Below are 20,383 nucleotides of genomic sequence, written 5' to 3'. Positions count from 1 at the left end.
TGATTCATCCGCTTAAATAGAGTTGATGAAAAATCAGTGAAAAATAGCAATTTTATAATAATTTGGAACACAGAGGACATGCCCTCATATAGCTACATAAAAAAAAAAATTCTAGCACATTAAAGAGGGGGCGTTACTTTCAGGTAATTTATTAAGCCTTCAGGTGCTCTTCAGGAATTAATGCAAAGTGGCATAACAGGAATGAAAAAGTTGATTTTTACCACCTAAATGTCACCAACTTCTGAACGAGCCACTATAGCAGGCAGACTAAGGCCATTATTTGGCTATGAATTGTGATGACAAACATCAGGACATCATCAAGAGGTTGCCAATGGGGTTGAAGAGGGAGCCCCCACACTGTTAACCACTTAGGTGCTGTAGTCCCTATTGACATCAGCATCTAAGAAACGGCCATAGTTGGTGCCAATACTGATCATGACTGATGCAGCAAGTTGTCAGCTATAGTGTACAGCTTATAGCTGCAGGATTGTAACGTGTCTGAGAATGCTATTCTCCTATATCACAGGTCAGTAAAAAGACGTATTGGTGGTCATTAAGGGGTTAAAAAAATACAGGTATTGATTAGCCCAGGTCCAGCACACAGCTGCTGCTGCTTGAGCCTAGATGAAGCGGTGATGTGGACAGCCGCAAAGCTCAGGCTACAATGGTGATTAATGTGGCGTCACAGCTGCAGTAAAAAACACCGAGACCCTGTCAGTTGCATGGTGTCAGCGCATTGGACCTGGAAGAGTACCTGATCTATTTTTAGTAATTTTATAGCATCTGGGGTCCACTTTCCTGAAAATGGAAAACCCGCCTACTTGGACAGATGACCACACTTCTGTGAGCAGAACATTCTTTTTTTTTTGTTTCTAAAAATATAATTGATCTCGGCAGGACAAGTCCAGTTTAAAACATTGAGATTTAATCTTGATTAAAAAAATATTTCATCATATGATTGAGCATTTTGAATATCCAAAAATACTGATTTTTGAAAAATGGGTGTTGGTGGAAATGCTCATTCTCGATTATTGATAAGTGTAAATAAATCCTTTATCTTTAGGACGACTGTGTAGGTAATCAATGTGTGCATTTCACACTACGGAATGTGAGTTTCTGGCATTTTGCAATTCCCACACTTAAACGGCTGTCTGACTGCGCCCTAACACAGACGACGGCATCGCAATCTTTGGACTGGCCATCGGCTGTCCTGACCAGAGCGTGACAGCTGCATAGAAATACAAGATGTCAGGCTTGTGTAAGGAGAGCAGCCAGTCTGAGAAAAGGGATGCGATCGGCGTACGCGTTACGGCCATCTAACTGCACCCTTAGTCCCACTTCTACCATGCCAGGTAACGTAGAAATACAGTCTGAGAGCTGACTGTCTTAATCATATATATATGATATCAGTAGTTGCTATTTCGGTAAAACATTTTCTACACTAGCTGGGACGGTTATTTACTGGCCTGGTGCTAACACTACTGTTAAATTAAGCCAACTTTACAACAATATTTTCTATGAATCTGTCATAACGAGGGGTTTAAAGCAAGTTGTTTAAAATTGGACAGCCAAAGTGCAACGTGCAAAAGTCTACTTGTTCTAATCATTTGCAACCTACATATAGGCTCATTTTTATGCAATAGTCAAATGTATTTGCTGCTGTCATGCTCAGATTTGTGCCTCAGTCATGAACGTTGCTTCATGATGAAGTGCAGGGTCATGGGGTTACTCGGAGAAGTATCAAACTTGCATCATGGATCGATGTGAACGGAATGAGCTCCCTGCCGCATTATCAGTTGAATAATGACTGCTGACTACCAATGGCCACGTCACCTGTGAATCAGATAATATATCATTTCCCACACCTTCCTTCATCCTTTCCATAATCATATACAAGAGCCTCATTTACCAAAACAGACTAAAAGAAAATCTGTCTTTATTGCCGGCAGGATCCAGAGCTCAGTTTTCATTTCTTAAACTGCTTTAGTAAAATAAAAGCTGTGCTGTGATTGGTCACTGTGGGTAAAAAAAAAGTTTATCTTTTAGGCAGTTTTGATCAATCTGCAGCAGTTAATGGTAAACTTCTGATTGAAGAATTGTCAACATTCAATACTTTACTTTAGGAAAAGAAAAAAAGATCAGGTTATTCTACATTGTAAATAATTTTTTATCAAACTAATACATTATCTATATTGCCAAGAAGGAAAAAAAAAAATAATCCAATAAAGAAATGAAGGATTAGCAGACTGTCATAAAACACAAAAGTCACAGCAAACCAAAAGGTAAGAAATACTACCACACATTTACTGGCAGAGAAATACACTATCCTTATGAGACAGAGCCTTGGAGGATCCCTTTAAATACTACTACATGTTTCAATACTGTATATTTTATTATATGACTTACAGACGCAGGACTATACAATTAAGTCATTTTTTTTGTTTTTTAAGAAAATGAATTGCATTACAATTCCCTCCATAACTGAGCAGCTGCTTTGGTTGAAAGTGATTGATGTAAAATCATTTAAATCACACAAGCAGGTGTCATCACCGTGAGCAGAAAAAATGATGGCAGACGAAAATTACATCTAAAAGGGGGGGGGGGAAACGAGGAAATGATTATAATGAGATTATAACAACAGCACAAGACCCTGGACTCCTGAATTTTGCAGATATTACCGAACATGATGTACATTCCCCAAATCACTGACAAGTTGATCCAGGAAAACATTTGCATAATTTAATATGTAGAAAAGCCGGCCGGGGACATCACTAAACTACTCTGGTTTCTCCACGCTTTACAAAATGGTTGCTCTAAAATGTCACAGCGTTTCAGAGAAAACCATGCCAGCCCGTAACTCTGTAATCCGTGGTTCGGGCAGCATGAGTTGTGTGACTGGTTCCCTTTCATTTTAGGTGTCACGTGGACAGACGTAAGCATGTCAAACGGCACACGTGAGGCATCAATGTTACTGGCTGCTCTAGAGAGGAGCCAAAGACTAGTATCCGAATTCTAGCCATGGGAAACATTTTATCCCCTACCAATCTCATGGAAGAACCACTTATAGACTAGATAGGGCAGATCCATCAGTACTGGTGTATGGCAAGCCAGACAAGCGTCCTCTGCGAGGCGTCCATCACATCTTCTCAGTATGGTGAATTCCCTTACACCTCGCCAGTAATACTACTCCAATCAGACTGGATTAACATTTCTGGAATAAAATATATATATATTTTTTTTACATGTGGGGATAGCTATACACAGTTTTGGCCACTTACTAGCTCTGCCCCCAGCTTTTACAGTGCTTTTTCAACCACACGCAAAACGCCAAAATTCCCCAAACTGTTGATTAATCTCGTATTGCACAAAAAGATTGCAGCTTTTCCAAGTGTTCTGCAATAGTTTTCTGGCAAAAACACTTCAATGAATCGGGAACTGTAAAATTACATGTGGTTGGTGCCCCATTTTCTACCAGTACACCTAGGCTCACCAGAGATTTCCATTGTAAATCCAATAGGTCATCCTGGAAAACTTTTATTAACCCCTTTGTGACGGGGCCATATATTTGGCGAGTTGTTGGTGTTACCGATGTTCTGCGCCATTTCTGCACCTAGTATGCCAATTACTGTAGGTTACATGCATTTTTTAGTGTGTTTTATTTACATGGAGTTTTTAGTGTGTCATTCATGCTGCGATTTTTGTCTCTTGTTTGTGTGCCATAATTTTTAAGGGAACCTGTCACCAAGCTTGGCCGATATGACTTGAGGCCACCGCCTTTCAGGGCTGATATACAGCATCCTATAAATGATGTATATAAGCCCCCAAGCCGACCTGTAAGAGAAGAAAAATAACTTATTACACTCACCTGGGGGCGGTCAGGTCCGAGGGGTGTTGCTCTTCTTGGTCCAGCACCTCCCATCTTATTATGATCACTGTCCTCCTCCCTGGTTCGTGTGGATGACGCATCCTTGAGTCATCCACACAGTTTCCCCGGCATTGTGCTCCTGCGCAGGCGTACTTATCTGCCCTGTTGAGGAGAGAGCAAAGTACTGCAGTGCGCAGGCACCAGGAAAGGTCAAAGAGATGAGTAAAACCAAAGTAATGTTTCTTCTCTTACAGGTCAGGTTGGGGGCCGATATACAGCATTATAGAGTGCTGTATATCAGCACTGAAAGGCGGTGGCCACATTTCATATTGGCCAAACCTGGTGACAGGTTCCCTTTAACGATAATCAATTTTACCACATGCAGAACAGCAATAAAGCAAACCCTAAAATTCCTGAATTGCTGGTTTTTGTTCAGTCTATCTCCCAAAAATCAAAATAGAAAGCAAGTAAAAAGTGTCATGAGCCCATAAATGGTACCAATAAAAATGTCAGCTCGACCTGCAAAAAAACAAGCCCTCATATGACTGTCGGCCGAAATATGGGAAAATGATAGCTTTCAAAATATGGCGATGCAGCAATAAAAAGCTTCTTTTCGGTTGTGTGCCCAGGTTGCATTTTTTATGCGCTTCTGCCGCGTTTTTTGCCGCAGCGGAAACAACGCTTAAAAAACGCATTCCCATGCAATCCTTTGGGATTCCGCCGTTGCTGTGCCCATGCTGCGGATTTTCCTGCTGCGGAATTGCATAGCGGTAAAATCCGCAGCATGTTCATTATTTCTGCGGAATCGCGGCGATTCCGCAGCCATAGGATTGCACTGAAACGCTCACTTTACGCATGTGGCTATGCCCACCATACGTAAAGTGAGCATTTCATGTGCAGGTGGTACTTGGGTCTGGAGGAGAGGAGACACCTCCAGGCCCTTGGGAACCAGATTTCTGTAAAAAAAAATAAATAAATAAATAATAATAATAAAAAATAGTGATATACTTACCTTCTGATGGCCCCCGAAGTCCTCCTGGCTCTCAGCGGTGCACACGATGGCTTCCGTTCCCAGGGATGCATTCTGCAAATCACCTGGGATGACGTAGCGGTCACGCGACCGAGACGTCACAAAGGTACTTCGCGCAAAGCATCCCTAGGAAAGTAACATACCGGGAGCGCCGCCGAAAAGATCGGGGGCCGTCGGAAGGCGAGAATAATATATATATATATATATATATATATATATATATATATATATATATATATATATATATATATATATATATATATATATATATATATATATATATATATATATATATATATATATATATATATTTTGATTATTTTTAACATTCTATCTATTAACCCCTTCATGACCCAGCCTATTTTGGCCTTAATGACCTTGCCGTTTTTTGCAATTCTGACCAGTGTCCCTTTATGAGGTAATAACTCAGGAACGCTTCAACGGATCCTAGCGATTCTGAGATTGTTTTTTCGTGACATATTGGGCTTCATGTTAGTGGTAAATTTAGGTCGATAATTTTTGAGTTTATTTGTGAAAAAAACGGAAATGTGGCAAAAAATTTGAAAATTTCGCAATTTTCACATTTTGAATTTTTATTCTGTTAAACCAGAGAGTTATGTGACACAAAATAGTTAATAAATAACGTTTCCCACATGTCTACTTTACATCAGCACAATTTTGGAAACAATTTTTTTTTTTGCTAGGAAGTTATAAGGGTTAAAATTTGACCAGTGATTTCTCATTTTTACAACAAAATTTACAAAACCATTTTTTTTAGGGACCACCTCACATTTGAAGTCATTTTGAGGGTTCTATATGGCTGAAAATACCCAAAAGTGACACCATTCTAAAAACTGCACCCCTCAAGGTGCTCAAAACCACATTCAAGAAGTTTATTAACCCTTCAGGTGTTTCACAGCAGCAGAAGCAACATGGAAGTAAAAAATGAACATTTAACTTTTTAGTCACAAAAATGATCTTTTAGCAACAATTTTTTTATTTTCCCAAGGGTAAATAGAGAAACTGGACCAGGGACGTTGTTGTCCAATTTGTCCTGAGTACGCTGATACCTCATATGTGGGGGTAAACCACTGTTTGGGCGCACGGCAGGGCTCGGAAGGGAAGGAGCGCCATTTGACTTTTTTAATGAAAAATTGGCTCCAATCTTTAGCGGACACCATGTCGCGTTTGGAGAGCCCCCGTGTGCCTAAACATTGGAGCTCCCCCACAAGTGACCCCATTTTGGAAACTAGACCCCCCAAGGAACTTATCTAGAAGCATAGTGAGCACTTTAAACCCCCAGGTGCTTCACAAATTGATCCGTAAAAATGAAAAAGTACTTTTTTTTCACAAAAAAATTATTTTAGCCTCAATTTTTTCATTTTCACATGGGCAACAGGATAAAATGGATCCTAAATTTTGTTGGGCAATTTCTCCTGAGTACACCAATACCTCACATGTGGGGGTAAACCACTGTTTGGGCACATGGTAAGGCTCGGAAGGGAAGGAGCGCCATTTGACTTTTTGAATGGAAAATTATCTCCATCGTTAGCGGACACCATGTCGCGTTTGGAAAGCTCCTGTGTGCCTAAACATTGGAGCTCCTCCACAAGTGACCCCATTTTGGAAACTAGACCCCCCAAGGAACTCATCCAGAGGCATAGTGAGCACTTTAAACCCCCAGGTGCTTCACAAATTGATCCGCAAAAATGAAAAAGTACTTTTTTTTCACACAAAATTTCTTTTAGCCTCAATTCTTTCATTTTCACATGGGCAACAGGATAAAATGGATCCTAAAATTTGTTGGGCAATTTCTCCTGAGTATGCCGATACCTCATATGTGGGGGTAAACCACTGTTTGGGTGCACGGCAAGGCTCGGAAGGGGAGGCGTGCCATTTGACTTTTTGAATGGAAAATTAGCTCCAATCGTTAGCGGACACCATGTCGCGTTTGGAGAGCCCCTGTGTGCCTAAACATTGGAGCTCCCCTACAAGTGACCCCATTTTGGAAACTAGACCCCCCAAGAAACTTATCTAGATGCATAGTGAGCACTTATAACCCCCAGGTGCTTCACAGAAGTTTATAACGCAGAGCCGTGAAAATAAAAAAATAATTTTTCTTTCCTCAAAAATGATTTTTAGCCCAGAATTTTTTATTTTCCCAAGGGTAATAGGAGAAATTGGACCCCAAATGTTTTGTCCAGTTTGTTCTGAGTACGATGATACCCCATATGTGGGGGTAAACCACTGTTTGGGCGCACGGCAGGGCTCGGAAGGGAAGGCACGCCATTTGGCTTTTTGAATGGAAAATTAGCTCCAATCATTAGCGGACACCATGTCGCGTTTGGAGAGCCCCTGTGTGCCTAAACATTGGAGCTCCCGCACAAGTGACCCCATTTTGGAAACTAGACCTCCCAAGGAACTAATCTAGATGTGTGGTGAGCACTTTGAACCCCCAAGTGCTTCACAGAAGTTTATAACGCAGAGCCGTGAAAATAAAAAATGTGTTTCCTTTCCTCAAAAATATTTTTTTAGCCCAGAATTTTTTTATTTTTGCAAGAGTAACAGGAGAAATTGGACCCCAAAAGTTGTTGTCCAGTTTCTCCTGAGTACGCTGATACCCCATATGTGGGGGTAAACCACTGTTTTGGCACACGTCGGGGTTCGGAAGGGAAGTAGTGACGTTTTGAAATGCAGACTTTGATGGAATGCTCTGCGGGCGTCAGGTTGCGTTTGCAGAGCCCCTGATATGCCTAAACAGTAGAAACCCCCCACAAGTGACCCCATTTTGGAAACTAGACCCCCCAAGGAACTTATCTAGATGTGTGTTGAGCACGTTCAACCCCCAAGTGCTTCACAGAAGTTTACAACGCAGAGCCGTGAAAATAAAAAATCATTTTTCTTTCCTCAAAAAAGATGTTTTAGCAAGCAATTTTTTATTTTCACAAGGGTAACAGGAGAATTTGGACCCCAATATTTGTTGCCCAGTTTGTTGTGAGTACGCTGATACCCCATATGTGGGGGTAAACCACTGTTTGGGCACACGTCAGGGCTCGGAAGGGAAGTAGTGACATTTGAAATGCAGACTTTGATGGAATGGTCTGCGGGCGTCACATTGCATTTGCAGAGCCCCTGATGTACCTAAACAGTAGAAACACCCCACAAGTGACCCCATTTTGGAAACTAGACCCCCGAAGGAACTTATCTAGATGTGTGGTGAGCACTTTCAACCCCCAAGTGCTTCACAGAAGTTTATAACGCAGAGCCGTGAAAATAAAAAATAATTGTTCTTTCCTCAAAAATTATGTTTTAGCAAGTAATTTTTTATTTTTGCAAGGGTAACAGGAGAAATTAGACCCCAGCAGTTGTTGCCCAGTTTGTCCTGAGTACGCTGGTACCCCAAATGTGGGGGTAAACCACTGTTTGGGCGCACGTCGGGGCTTGGAAGGGCGGGAGCACCATTTGACTTTTTGAACGCAAGATTGGCTGGAATCAATGGTGGCGCCATGTTGCGTTTGGAGACCCCTGATGTGCCTAAACAGTGGAAACCCCTCAATTCTAACTTCAACACTAACCCCAACACACCCCTAATCCTAATCCCAACTGTAGCCATAACCCTAATCACAACCTTAACCCCAACACACCCCTAACCACAACCCTAACCGCAACACACCCATAACCCTAATTCCAACCCTAATCCTAACCCTAATCCCAACCGTAACCCTAATCCCAACCCTAACCACAACTGTAACCCCAACACACCCCTAACCCTATCCGTAACCCTAACCACAAGCCTAATCTTAACCCTATTTCAAACCCTAGCCCTAATTCCAACCCTAACTCTAATTCCAACCCTAACCCTAAGGCTATGTGCCCACGTTGCGGATTCGTGTGAGATTTTTCCTCATGATTTTTGAAAAATCTGCAGGTAAAAGGCACTGCGTTTTACCTGCGGATTTACAGCAGATTTCCAGTGTTTTTTTGTGCAGATTTCACCTGCGGATTCCTATTGAGGAACAGGTGTAAAACGCTGCGGAATCCGCACAAAGAATTGACATGCTGCGGAAAATACAACGCAGCGTTTCTGCACGGAATTTTCCGCACCATGGGCACAGCGGATTTGGTTTTCCTTAGGTGTACATGGTACTGTAAACCTGATGGAAAACTGCTTCGAATTCGCAGCGGCCAATCCGCTGCGGATCCGCGGCCAATCCGCTGCCAATCCGCTGCGGATCCGCGGCCAATCCGCTGCGGATCCGCGGCCGATCCGCTGCGGATCCGCTGCCGATCCGCTGCGGATCCGCTGCCGATCCGCTGCGGATCCGCTGCCGATCCGCTGCGGATCCGCTGCCAATCCGCGGCCGATCCGCTGCCAATCCGCGGCCGATCCGCTGCGGATCCGCTGCGGATCCGCTGCCGATCCGCTGCCGATCCGCTGCGGATCCGCGGCCGATCCGCTGCCGATCCGCGGCCGATCCGCTGCCGATCCGCTGCCGATCCGCTGCGGATCCGCGGCCGATCCGCTGCGGATCCGCGGCCGATCCGCTCTGTGTGCACATGCCATAACCCTACCCCTAACCCTAACCCTACCCGTAACCCTAACCCTACCCCTAGTTCTAACCCTAGTTCTAACCCTAACCCTAGTGGAAAAAGAAAAAAAAATATTTTCTTTATTTTATTATTGTCCCTACCTATGGGGGTGATAAAGGGGGGGGTTTATTTATTATTTTTTTATTTTGATCGCTGTGATAGAACCTACCACAGCGATCAAAATGTACCTCTAATGAATCTGCCGGCCGGCGGGCGCACTGAGCATGCGCCCGCCATTTTGGAAGATGGCGGCGCCCATGATGGAGGCGGACGGGGACCGGGAGCCTCGGTAAGTATAAGGGGGGGGAGATCGGGGCACGGGGGGGGCGTCGGAGCACGGGGGGGTGACATAGGAGCAGGGGGGGAGCGGGCAGGAGGACGGGGGAGCGGACAGCAGGACGGGGGAGCCGGCAGGCGGACGGAGGGGACCGGACCCTATAACGGAGCACTGGGGGGGCGATCGGTGGGGTGGGGGGGGTCACATTAGTGTTTCCAGCCATGGCCGATGATATTGCAGCATCGGCCATGGCTGGATTGTAATATTTCACCAGTTTTTTAGGTGAAATATTACAAATCGCTCTGATTGGCAGTTTCACTTTCAACAGCCAATCAGAGCGATCGTAGCCACGGGGGGGTGAAGCCACCCCCCCTGGGCTGAAGTACCACTCCCCCTCTCCCTGCAGATCGGGTAAAATAGGAGTTAACCCCTTCACCCGATCTGCAGGGACGCGATCATTCCATGACGCCACATAGGCGTCATGGGTCGGATTGGCACGGGTTTTCATGACGCCTATGTGGCGTCATGGGTCGGGAAGGGGTTAATATTGATGCTGCATAGGCAATATCAATAGGAAAAAGTTGGTCACACTTGTCAAGCACTATGCTTGACAAGTGTGACCAACCTGTCAATCACTTTTCCAAGCGATGCTTCTAATCGCTTGGAAAACGCAAGCATTCTGCAAGCTAAAAACGCTTGCGTAAAATTCTGCAGAAATGCTGTGGACATTTCCGAGGCATTTCTGCAACGTGGACACAGCCTTAGTGTGTGACAGCAGCAAAACATAAAAACCAGATATAAATCTGGTATTGCTGTGAAAGCATCGACCTGAAGAATAAAGTACCCACAAAAAAACAAAAGATAGTCAGCTCACCTGAATATCGACTATTCCACACCTGTTCCTGAACGGAAAAGTTGAGCACTCAGTCCACAGAAAAATCGATGAATCCAGCAGAAATGTAGTAAAATCAGTATATTTATTTCTTCATTTTTTAAAAAAGGAAAGGGTTGTATCCTATGGTACACCACTTGTAAATAAGCTATAATTTCTTACAGCACTATGCACACATAGCAGCGTTCTTCCAACGCGTTTCGACTAACTTCTTTAATCATGGACCACCATGATTAAGACGTTAGTCGAAACGCGTCGGAAGAACGCTGCCATGTGTGCATAGTGCTGTAAGAAATTTTAGCTTATTTACAAGTGGTGTACCATAGGATACAACCTTTCCTTTTTTAAAAAATGAAGAAATAAATATACTGATTTTACTACATTTCTGCTGGATTCATCGATTTTTCAAAGAATAAAGTCACCTAATCACTTAGACTGCGCAAGAGACAGTTTAAAACAAATAAAATCAATTCTTCATCTTTTTTTTTTTTTTCATTCTGCCTCCCAAAGGTTGCAGTATGGCTTGGCGCACATTTATCCTGCGCTCTGCACTGAGCGCTTACATCGGGGTTTCCGTGTAAATCTCTGAAATACGTTATTCACATGGAAAGCCAGACAGAAGATTCCCTATAATGAGGCACATGGTGGCACTATGGACGCCATAGGACCTGTGATCCGGCGGTGTCCATCTTTTTAGTCATACATAAAAGCGCAGTCCGCCAATTTTGGGCACCTCTGAAAAGAAGGACACCGCTGAATAGAGGCCAGACGAAGTGCAGCGTAACTCTGCTGCTCCATTATAGTGAATGGATCACTTGGGGAGTTTCATCTGAATCCTGTCACTCAGAGATTTAGATGTAAACCCCAAAGTAAGTTCTCAGCGTTGAGCGCCAGATAAATGTGATCCCAAACATTATCTAAAATGTTCCCAATAAAAGCTTCAACTCAATCCACAAAAAAAAAAAGCAAGCCCTCACTCAGATCCATCATCTGTTAACGGAAACATAGCGGGCTTCCAAGTTACTACTAGTACAAAGGCTCTGGAAAAGTGTTATGACTCCTCACCCCTTTAAAAGAAATTCTGAGCTTCCAAATTCAAATGCCCCCCTCCCTTCTGAGTCCCAGTGTGTCTAAACCACATACAGCGTCCACATGTTTGACATTCCTGTAGTGATGAGAGCCCGCCTAATTTACGGGTGCATGTCTCCAGAAGCATGGGTTGGGCATAATGAACTGGTGACTGCAACGTACTGGTCACTACAATGTACTGGTCACTACAATGGCAGTTTGCAATTTTCACTCGGCAAAATCCACTGCTGCTTGTTTCTGGAAAACACTTATGGAGTCAAAATCACCACAACATAAATTCCCAAAGGGGTGTAATTTCCAAACTGGGGTCACTTAAGGTTGACAGATTTCTGCTTTTCTGGCATTTAGGGGCTCGTTATAAGGAGTACGGAAACTACAATATAATAATTTGTTCTCCAAGAGTCAAATAATGCTCTGTCCCTCGAGTGTCGCTGTGTGGCTAAGCAGTACTGTAAAGCCACATATGGGGTATTGTAAAGCTCAGAAAAAATTTGCGGGACAAATTACCCATTTCCCAGTATCAAAATGTAAAATCTGGGGCTAAAAATTTTTTTGTGGTAAAAATGTAATTATTTTTTCTTCACTGCCCAATGATATAAAATTCTGTGACCCACTTGTGGTGTCAATATGATCACTGCACCCATAACATGAACTCACTGAGAGATGTAGTTTGTAAAATGGGATCACCTCAGGGGCTCTGCCAATGTGACATGCCCCCATCAAACCAGTGCAGCCTAAAAAGTAGTTTTCAACTACTAAGGAGAAATTGCGTAACAAATTGTATTGTTCGTTTTCTCCTATTACCCCTTTTGAAAACTGCAAACTTGGGGTCAAAGTGACATTTTAGTGGAAAAAAAAAAATCGTAATTTAAATTTACTCGGCCCAATTTTATACAAGTTTGTGAATCGCCTGAGGGTTAAACATACTCACTACTCCCCTAGATTAATACCTTGAGAGTTGTAGTTTACAAAATAGGATCACCTATGAGGGCTCTTCAAATGTGACATGGTATCCACAACCTATTGCAGCTCATTCTCTTTCCAGCCCTACCATGCACCCAAGCAGTTGTTTTTCAACAAATATGGGGTACCTGCGTACTTTGGAAAAACTGCAATACAAATTTTGGCATCCTTTTCTATCCTTGTAACATTGTGAAAATTTTTTAAAAAATGGGGCTGAAACAACTTTGTTGGGAAAATGTTTTTTATTAATTTGCATGTCTCAACATTATAAAATTCTGTGAAGCCACTTGGGGGTTCAAAGTGCTCACCACACATCTAGTCCTTGAGGGGTCTAATTTCCAAAATGGGGTCATTTGTGTGTGTGTGTGTGTGGGGGGGGGGGGATGTTCATTTTTTCCTTCCACATTCCATTAATTCTTGTGAAGCACCTGAAGGGTTAATAAACTTCTTGAATGTGGTTTGGAGCACCTTGTGGGGTGCAGATTTTTCAATGGTGTCACTTTTGGATATTTTCTGTCACATGGGCCCCTCAAAGTCACTTCAAATGTGAGGTGATCTCTACAAATTGGTTTTGCAAATTTTATGGAAAAATTTTAAATTGCTTATCAACTTTTAACCCTTATAACTTTTGTAACAAAACAAAACATTAGGTTTCAAAAATTATGCTGATGTAAAGTAGACATGTGGGAAATGTTATTTATTAACTATTTTGTGTAACCTAACTCTGGTTTAAGGGCATAAAGATTAAAAATTGTGAAATTTTCAGAAGTTTTGCCAAATTTCCAAAATAAACAAGTCATATTGAACAAATTTTACCACTATCATAAAGTACAATATGTCACAAAAAAAAACAAAACACAATCTCAGAGTCAATGGGATATGTTGAAGTGTTGCAAAGTGACAGTGGTCAGAATTGTAAAAATTGGCCCGGCCACAAAGGCGAAAACAGGCGGTGGTATGAAAGGGTTAAAGTGGGTGTCCTGCCAAATAAAAGTGTTCCTTCACTGTGTTTGAAATTGCTAACCTCCCAATATACTTTCATTATGATAGCTGTCCTAATGTCTCAATACCTTCAATACCAGCACCAGTCTGCCATTCAGGGAGTTCCACTCCTGGTTTCATTCTGAGGCAGAGTGCTTGCCTGCGACACTTTCTCTGTGTTTCTTAGTAACATACTCTAAGGGAGCTGGCTGTCTAACTTGATTTAATAAGTGAGCCAGAAAGTCAGTCACGTGCCAATATGGCGGGGGAGAGGAAGGTTCACTTCATGTCAAATGATACCTAAAATGTGAAGCGGACCAGTGCAGATATCAGGAGATCAATTGGAATGCAAAGTATAAATACTGGGGTTAATCAAGTTCAATGTCAAACACATTGAAACAACTTTTAACCAACCACTTTAATATCACAGTAGCCTCCAACATACTTTGATGAGAGAAAAGAAAGTATGCAATTATCAACATTTAGGCCCCGATTCATCAAGCTTAGCGATTTTCACGAGGAATACTGGAGATGGGCATTCCTGATTCATCGAGAGGCACAAGCTTCTTAATAAATCACGAGCAACTGAAAACTGGTGGGCACCACCTTCATGTGTGCATCGCCTAAATCTTACTAGCTTTGTGGAGGAGAGTAAAATTTCTGGAGCAAGGAATGTCTCCATTGGGCAAGGAATGTCTTTGCTCATCATGAATTTGATAAGCAGGGGTTGCCACGCCCATTTCATCCCCAGCCCCACCCACTTTTTCAGAGCTATGCGACAAGAGAGTTAGAACGCCTTAAATTGTAAAATTTTAACGCAGCTGCACATTGCACGTTGTGACTTTTCAAAGCTTTTATGTCAGACTTTTAGCATAAAAGCTTTGATGAATTGAGCCTAAAACTTTATTGTTGGAACATTACCTGATGCTAACAAAAAGTCCAAAAACAATTAAGGCCTAAGGATACACCATTGCGCAAGCTACACACCTCAAGGAATTACACAAGGTGTGCGGTAACCATCTTGACTCCACAGGTGCTTCACAGAATTTTATAACAGGGACGCCAAAAATGAAAAATATTTTTTTTCCACAATAATGTTGCTGTAGCCCCAAATTTTTCATTTTCCCAAGAGTAGGAGAATAAACAGCACAACTTGTTGTGCAATTTCTCCGGTGTTTGCAACGATACCCCATGTGTGGTCACAAACTGTACTGTTCGGGCACAGAGGACTGAGGCGGCATGGATGGTACATGAATTTTAGAGTGCCAGTTTGGCTAGAATAGATGACATGCCTATACAGTAGAAACGCCCTACAAGTGAACCCATTTTGGAAACTGCACTTCTCAAGCAATTTATTTAGGGGTGTAGTGAGCATTATAACCTCAGGTAATTCACAGAATTGTATAACATTGGGCTGTGAAAATGAAAAATTACCATTTTTTCAACTAAAATGTTGCTTTGTCCCAAATTTTTAATTTTCAAAAGGGCTAATAGGGAAAATATATGGTACAAAGTGTTGCACAATTCCTTCTGTATGCCTTCTGTATGCCAATACCCCAGCAGGATTGAGCCCTAAACTTAATGCATGGCCATAATAGCACTGTGGTGCTGATTAATGTGATGCTTGATGTGAAGGGATCCGCACTTACAGAGTTTCCATCTAAATCATCGAAATGCATGATTCAAATGAAACCACTGAAAGATTCACTATAATGAGGCGGCAGAGTTAGGCTACTTTCACACTAGTCCGTCGGTACGGGCCGTCACAAACCGTCAGCCCCACGTACCAAAGGACAGTGTGTTAAAGTAGCACAATGTGGGCAGCGGATGCAGTTTTACAATGCATCCGCTGCCAATTGTGAGTTCCGGGGAGGAGGGGGCGGAGTTCCGGCCGCACATGAGCGGTCAAAAATGGAGGACTCGACGCACAAAAACAGTTACATGGAACTTTTTTTGTGCCGACGGTCCACCAAAACACGACGCATCCGTCGCACCACGGATGCGACGTGTGGCCATACGTCGCAATGCATCGCTAATGTAAGTCTATAGGGAAAAAACGCATCCTGCAGACAACTTTGCAGGATGCGTTTTTTCTCCTAAACGACGCATTGCGACGTAGGCAAAACGACGCTAGTGTGAAAGTAGCCTTACTCTGGACTCAGTCTGGCCTCTGTTCAGTGGCGTCAGACCCGACGGTAGTTCAAAGTGACCCAAATCTGCCTCATTACAGTGAATTTTTAATCTAGGGTTTTGTCCGAATCACGTATTTCAGAGATTTACAAATAAACACCAGTGTAAGCACTCAGTGTATAGAACAGGATAAATGTGAGCTGAACCTTACTGCGATCTTTGGGAGGCAGAATGACCAAATCAACAGAAGTTCAAAAATTGGATTTATTTTTGATGCCACTCATCTTGCTGCATAAGTGATATCACAGTTGTATTCCTCAGGTCAGTACGATTACAGTAATACCACATCTAATTTAGCTTTTTTTTTTATTAGGTTTTGCTTTCTATTTTACTGTTTGAGAGGCAAAATGAAAAAAGCGAGGAAGTGGTTAATGAGGTAAAGTTATGGGTCCTCAAAATGAGTTTACCAATCTCCAAATGCAATTTTTTTTATAACCAAATCTTTAAAAACAAAATAAATTGTACCTTTTCTAGTTCTTTGGTTCAGTGTCTTATTGTTGGCAGTTTACTTGCTCCTCTTCCTGGTTAGGCAGTTTCTGGTGCTTTTCTTCTAACCTCACAGACACAGATAGTACTGCCTCCTCCATGCCCGGCTACTAAGTACTCATTGGCTGGGATTCTGCAGCCATACTGCTCTATGTAGCCACTGTCTCAGTGCTGGATCCATGTCAGAGAAGCCATCTCGGGACTTCTTTTCCTCCTCAGCAGTACAGGACATCCTACCAGCACGGTGCCAGTTACAACCATAATTCTAATAACAATTTCACAGGTTCCTGTACATTATCCGTATTAGACCTCATCAGCTCCCTCTTGGCCTGCCCAACTCCCTTGTATGTCTGTTAGATCTCCAACTTATCTCCTACCTTCAAAATATTTTCTCTCTCTGCCAGCTCTTCTCCCCATATATTTTAGTTTGTTCCTATCCCATACCTATCGATACCTACTTAGCATCAGAGAAAAGGCAACAAAAATGGCCAGGTGTTACGACTGCACATACTTACCTGCCTTCTTCTATCGCTTGACGTGCTCCCGACTCTGTCCCACGCCGCTCTGCTCCGCCCCAACATGCCCCAACATGGCAGCGCCCATCGGGAATTTCTTCCCGGCGTCTTCCCAGGTAAGACGCCTTTGCTTTGTAGGTTTCTCTGTACTTCTCGTCAGCGTTCCTATGTCCTAGGCTCCCCAGTCTCAGTACCTTTCTCTCCACCGTGCCTGCCCTGCATTGTCTGCCCTGTGTCTCCACCGTGCCTGCCCTGCGTTCCTGCCTTGTCTGCCGTGTCTCCGCCGTGCCTGCCCTGCGTTCCTGCCTTGTCTGCCCTGTGTCTCCACCATGCCTGCCCTGCGTTCCTGCCTTGTCTGCCCTGTGTCTCCACCGTGCCTGCCCTACATTCCTGCCTTGTCAGCCCAGTGTCTCCGCCGTGCCTTCTCCGTGCTTCAGTCTTGCCCACTCTTTGTCTCCGCTGTGTCTGCCCTCTTTTCCAGCCTTGTCTTACCCGTGACCCTATCATACCTGTCCTTTCCCAGTCCTACGCTAGTTTTCCGTTTCTCAGCCCTCCTGTTTGTAACCCAGTTCTCTAGTCCTTTCTCTTTGTTTCTTTTGCAGCTTCGTGGTTACGTGTCCCTCTCCTGAGTCTCCAGATACATATATTCTTCTCTTCCTGTTCAAGTTCCCTTCAGTCTATCTACTTTCCTCTTCTTTTGTTTTAGTAGCCGTCCCCTTGGCTCCAGCTGTTGTGTCTCCATCCCCCTTGGGCCTGCTCCTAACGCTCCCTGTATAGTTGGTAGTTCCATCTGGTCCACTCGTCCTCGGGGGCTCTAGAGAGTCACGACCCAGAGGGTCCACTCTCGGGTTCTTCTCCGATTCCTTACACCAGGATAACCTCGAACTCACAAAAAGGTAACTAACTCCATGTCTGACAGCAGTGAAGCAATTTTGCAATAAAATGTCATCACTTAATGTTCGACCATCTCTCTTTCTAAATCAAACCAAAGAGACACTTTATTACCTGTGAACTACAATCCCCATGTAACCAGAATAAGCACATAATTTCACGCATCATAAAAAGGATTTAGAACCTCTACCTTGATTTATTAATTCACAGTATTACTGAGTAATGGAAAGAAAATAGTCTGTACAACTAAAATACCTATACTTTCACAAAACTCTTGCTTTCACATAAAAAAATTAACCGGTTTTAAAAAGGACTTCCTAAAAACAGTACATTCAATGTATTAGTATACAAAAGGCACTTTCTGCTTCGTATATTAAACAAGGATTACAGTTTTTGTATTTTTATATGCCATGGTATATAAAATGGGGCAAAGGGAGAGATGACCGATTGTCACTATTACTATAATTATGACTTCGGCATCTACTAGGTTTCCGTAAGTTTCCGTCAAGATTAAGAGCATATCATTAGGGATCTGTTGTGAATATGTGCAAGATCATGCTCTAACAGCAAGATGGGTCATGAAGGGTTGTGGGATGCTGCTTTAGTACAGCAATCGGGGAAGTTCAGAGCTGAATTTCTAGTTGGCTTTTAAGGGGGGGGCATTAGGGACACTTGGGACCGCTTTTACTCATCTGATATATTTAAGTCAACAGGCTTTGGCTACCTATTGTTTTTTGTTTTTAATTTAAAATTAAAAAAACAAAGGTAGTCCCAGACTATTGAGAGGTACTAGTGTCTTGCTATAGAATACATATGGATGGATGTATTGTGAGGATTATTAAGTTAAAAAAGTTAAATATACAATATGAATTATGAAATGCACTACATAAATTGGGGTGAACGTATTTGCCCCAGAAATAAGAGCAGTAGATCTACATTTGGCACAAATATGTGGCACATGTCATAACATATCTGTTGGTCCGAGAAAGGTCTCCCCCTACTTTTTGTCTGTTTTGACAGTTGTGCTATAATTTTCCCACTTTCCATTTGCAAAGAGTTCTAAAAATGAACATTCCCACAATGTAAGCCACCTCCCTCCATGACCCGTATGCAGCCCCGCGGCCATTTTGGATCCGGGGCCTGCAGGGAGAGGATGTAAGAGACGCTCGGAGCAACGCGATCACATCGCATTGCTCCGATGGTCTCAGGGAAGCACGCAGGGAGCCCCCTCCCTGCGCGATGCTTCCCTATACCGCCGGAACACTGCGCTCATGTTTGATCGCAGTGTGCCGGGGGTTAATGTGCCAGGGGCGGTCCGTGACCGCTCCTGGCACATAGTGCCGGATGTCAGCTGCGATAGTCAGCTGACACCCGCCGGCGATCGGCCGCGCTCCCCCCGTGAGCGCGGCCGATCGCATATGACGTACTATCCCGTCACTGGGAATTAAGTCCCAGGTCACCTTGACGGGATAGTACGTCATATGGGATTAAGAGTTTAATGTAATCTGGAAGCCATATTTCACAAATGCTTCTGGCTATATGGGTGGACAGCTTGTTGATTGTTCTCTCCTCTCGTACGACCGATTAAATTATTGACTGACCAATTACATCCTATATTTGCAAAAACAAAAGGAAGTTTGTCTGACAGTAGTCATAGTTGGAGCACTGAGAAAAAGCCCATCACCAGATTACCAGACACGTTCTACTTTTCAATGACAGAACTCATGTTTTGTTAATTTGTCTCATGCACAAAAGTACAAGAGATTGTTCCACAGCACACTGGCATCCTCGATAATTGGCCCAGTGCATGCGTCTTGGACAGGTCATGAATGGAGTTTTCATGCTTGACATACCTTGCTTAGTCAGGGCTTCCTGGAGGGCAGGCGTAATCATTTCTCTAGGTTCTTCATTTGCTTTCTTGGCGGAGTTTCTCAGAGAGCCTCCCACAGTTCCTGCCTCTCCGCCAATATCTTGATCCTTCTAAGGAAATGAAAATAAGCAACAAATTATTATTATTATTATTAATTTATTTTTTTAAATAAAAGGGAGCTACTGGCTTTTTATACATTTAAAGTTGCATTACATATACAAGTCGAGTTTCACAATGAAGTAGAGAAAGAACCAGAAACTTTAAATCACAGATGTGATGAATGTCCAACAATATCATTTTATCATAGATTATATGATATATCGTGAGAAAAGGAGCATAATCCTACTGTTGTATAACTTTACCAGAGATCTACAAAGAGTAAAACCTCCAAAAACAAAGAACTGGGTTAAGTTCAAAGTAGCCACCTTTTGCTTTGATGACTGCTTTGCACACTCTTGGCATTCTCTTGATGAGCTTCAAGATGTAGTCACCAGAAATAGTCTTCCAACAATCTTGAAGGAGTTCCCAGAGATGCTTAGCACTTGTTGGCCCTTTTGCCTTCACTCTGCGGTCCAGCTCACCACAAACCATCTCGACTGGGTTCAGGTCTGGTGACTGTGGAGGCCAGGTCATCTGGCATAGCACCCCATCACTCTCCTTCTTGGTCAAATAGCCCTTACACAGCCTGGAGGTGTGTTTGGGGTCATTGTCCAGTTGAAAAATAAATGATGGTCCAACTAAACG

At 43.1% G+C, this 20,383-nt stretch overlaps 1 protein-coding gene across 1 annotated transcript in view; it reads right to left on the bottom strand.

The window, feature by feature from the left end:
- The window catches only part of LOC143816258 (S-adenosyl-L-methionine-dependent tRNA 4-demethylwyosine synthase TYW1-like), a 284,094-nt gene that overhangs the window by 158,642 nt on the left and 105,069 nt on the right, over positions 1 to 20,383 (bottom strand). Inside the window, exon 8 of the mRNA XM_077296426.1 lies at positions 19,623 to 19,749. Coding sequence (XP_077152541.1) covers positions 19,623 to 19,749 — 127 coding nt within the window. The remainder of the gene's footprint in view (positions 1 to 19,622; positions 19,750 to 20,383) is intronic.

The sequence above is a fragment of the Ranitomeya variabilis genome, chromosome 3, assembly GCF_051348905.1.
Source record: "Ranitomeya variabilis isolate aRanVar5 chromosome 3, aRanVar5.hap1, whole genome shotgun sequence".
Taxonomy (NCBI): Eukaryota; Metazoa; Chordata; class Amphibia; order Anura; family Dendrobatidae; genus Ranitomeya; species Ranitomeya variabilis.
Note: the sequence above shows the minus strand (reverse complement) of the source record. Positions and strands in the feature narration are given on the sequence as shown.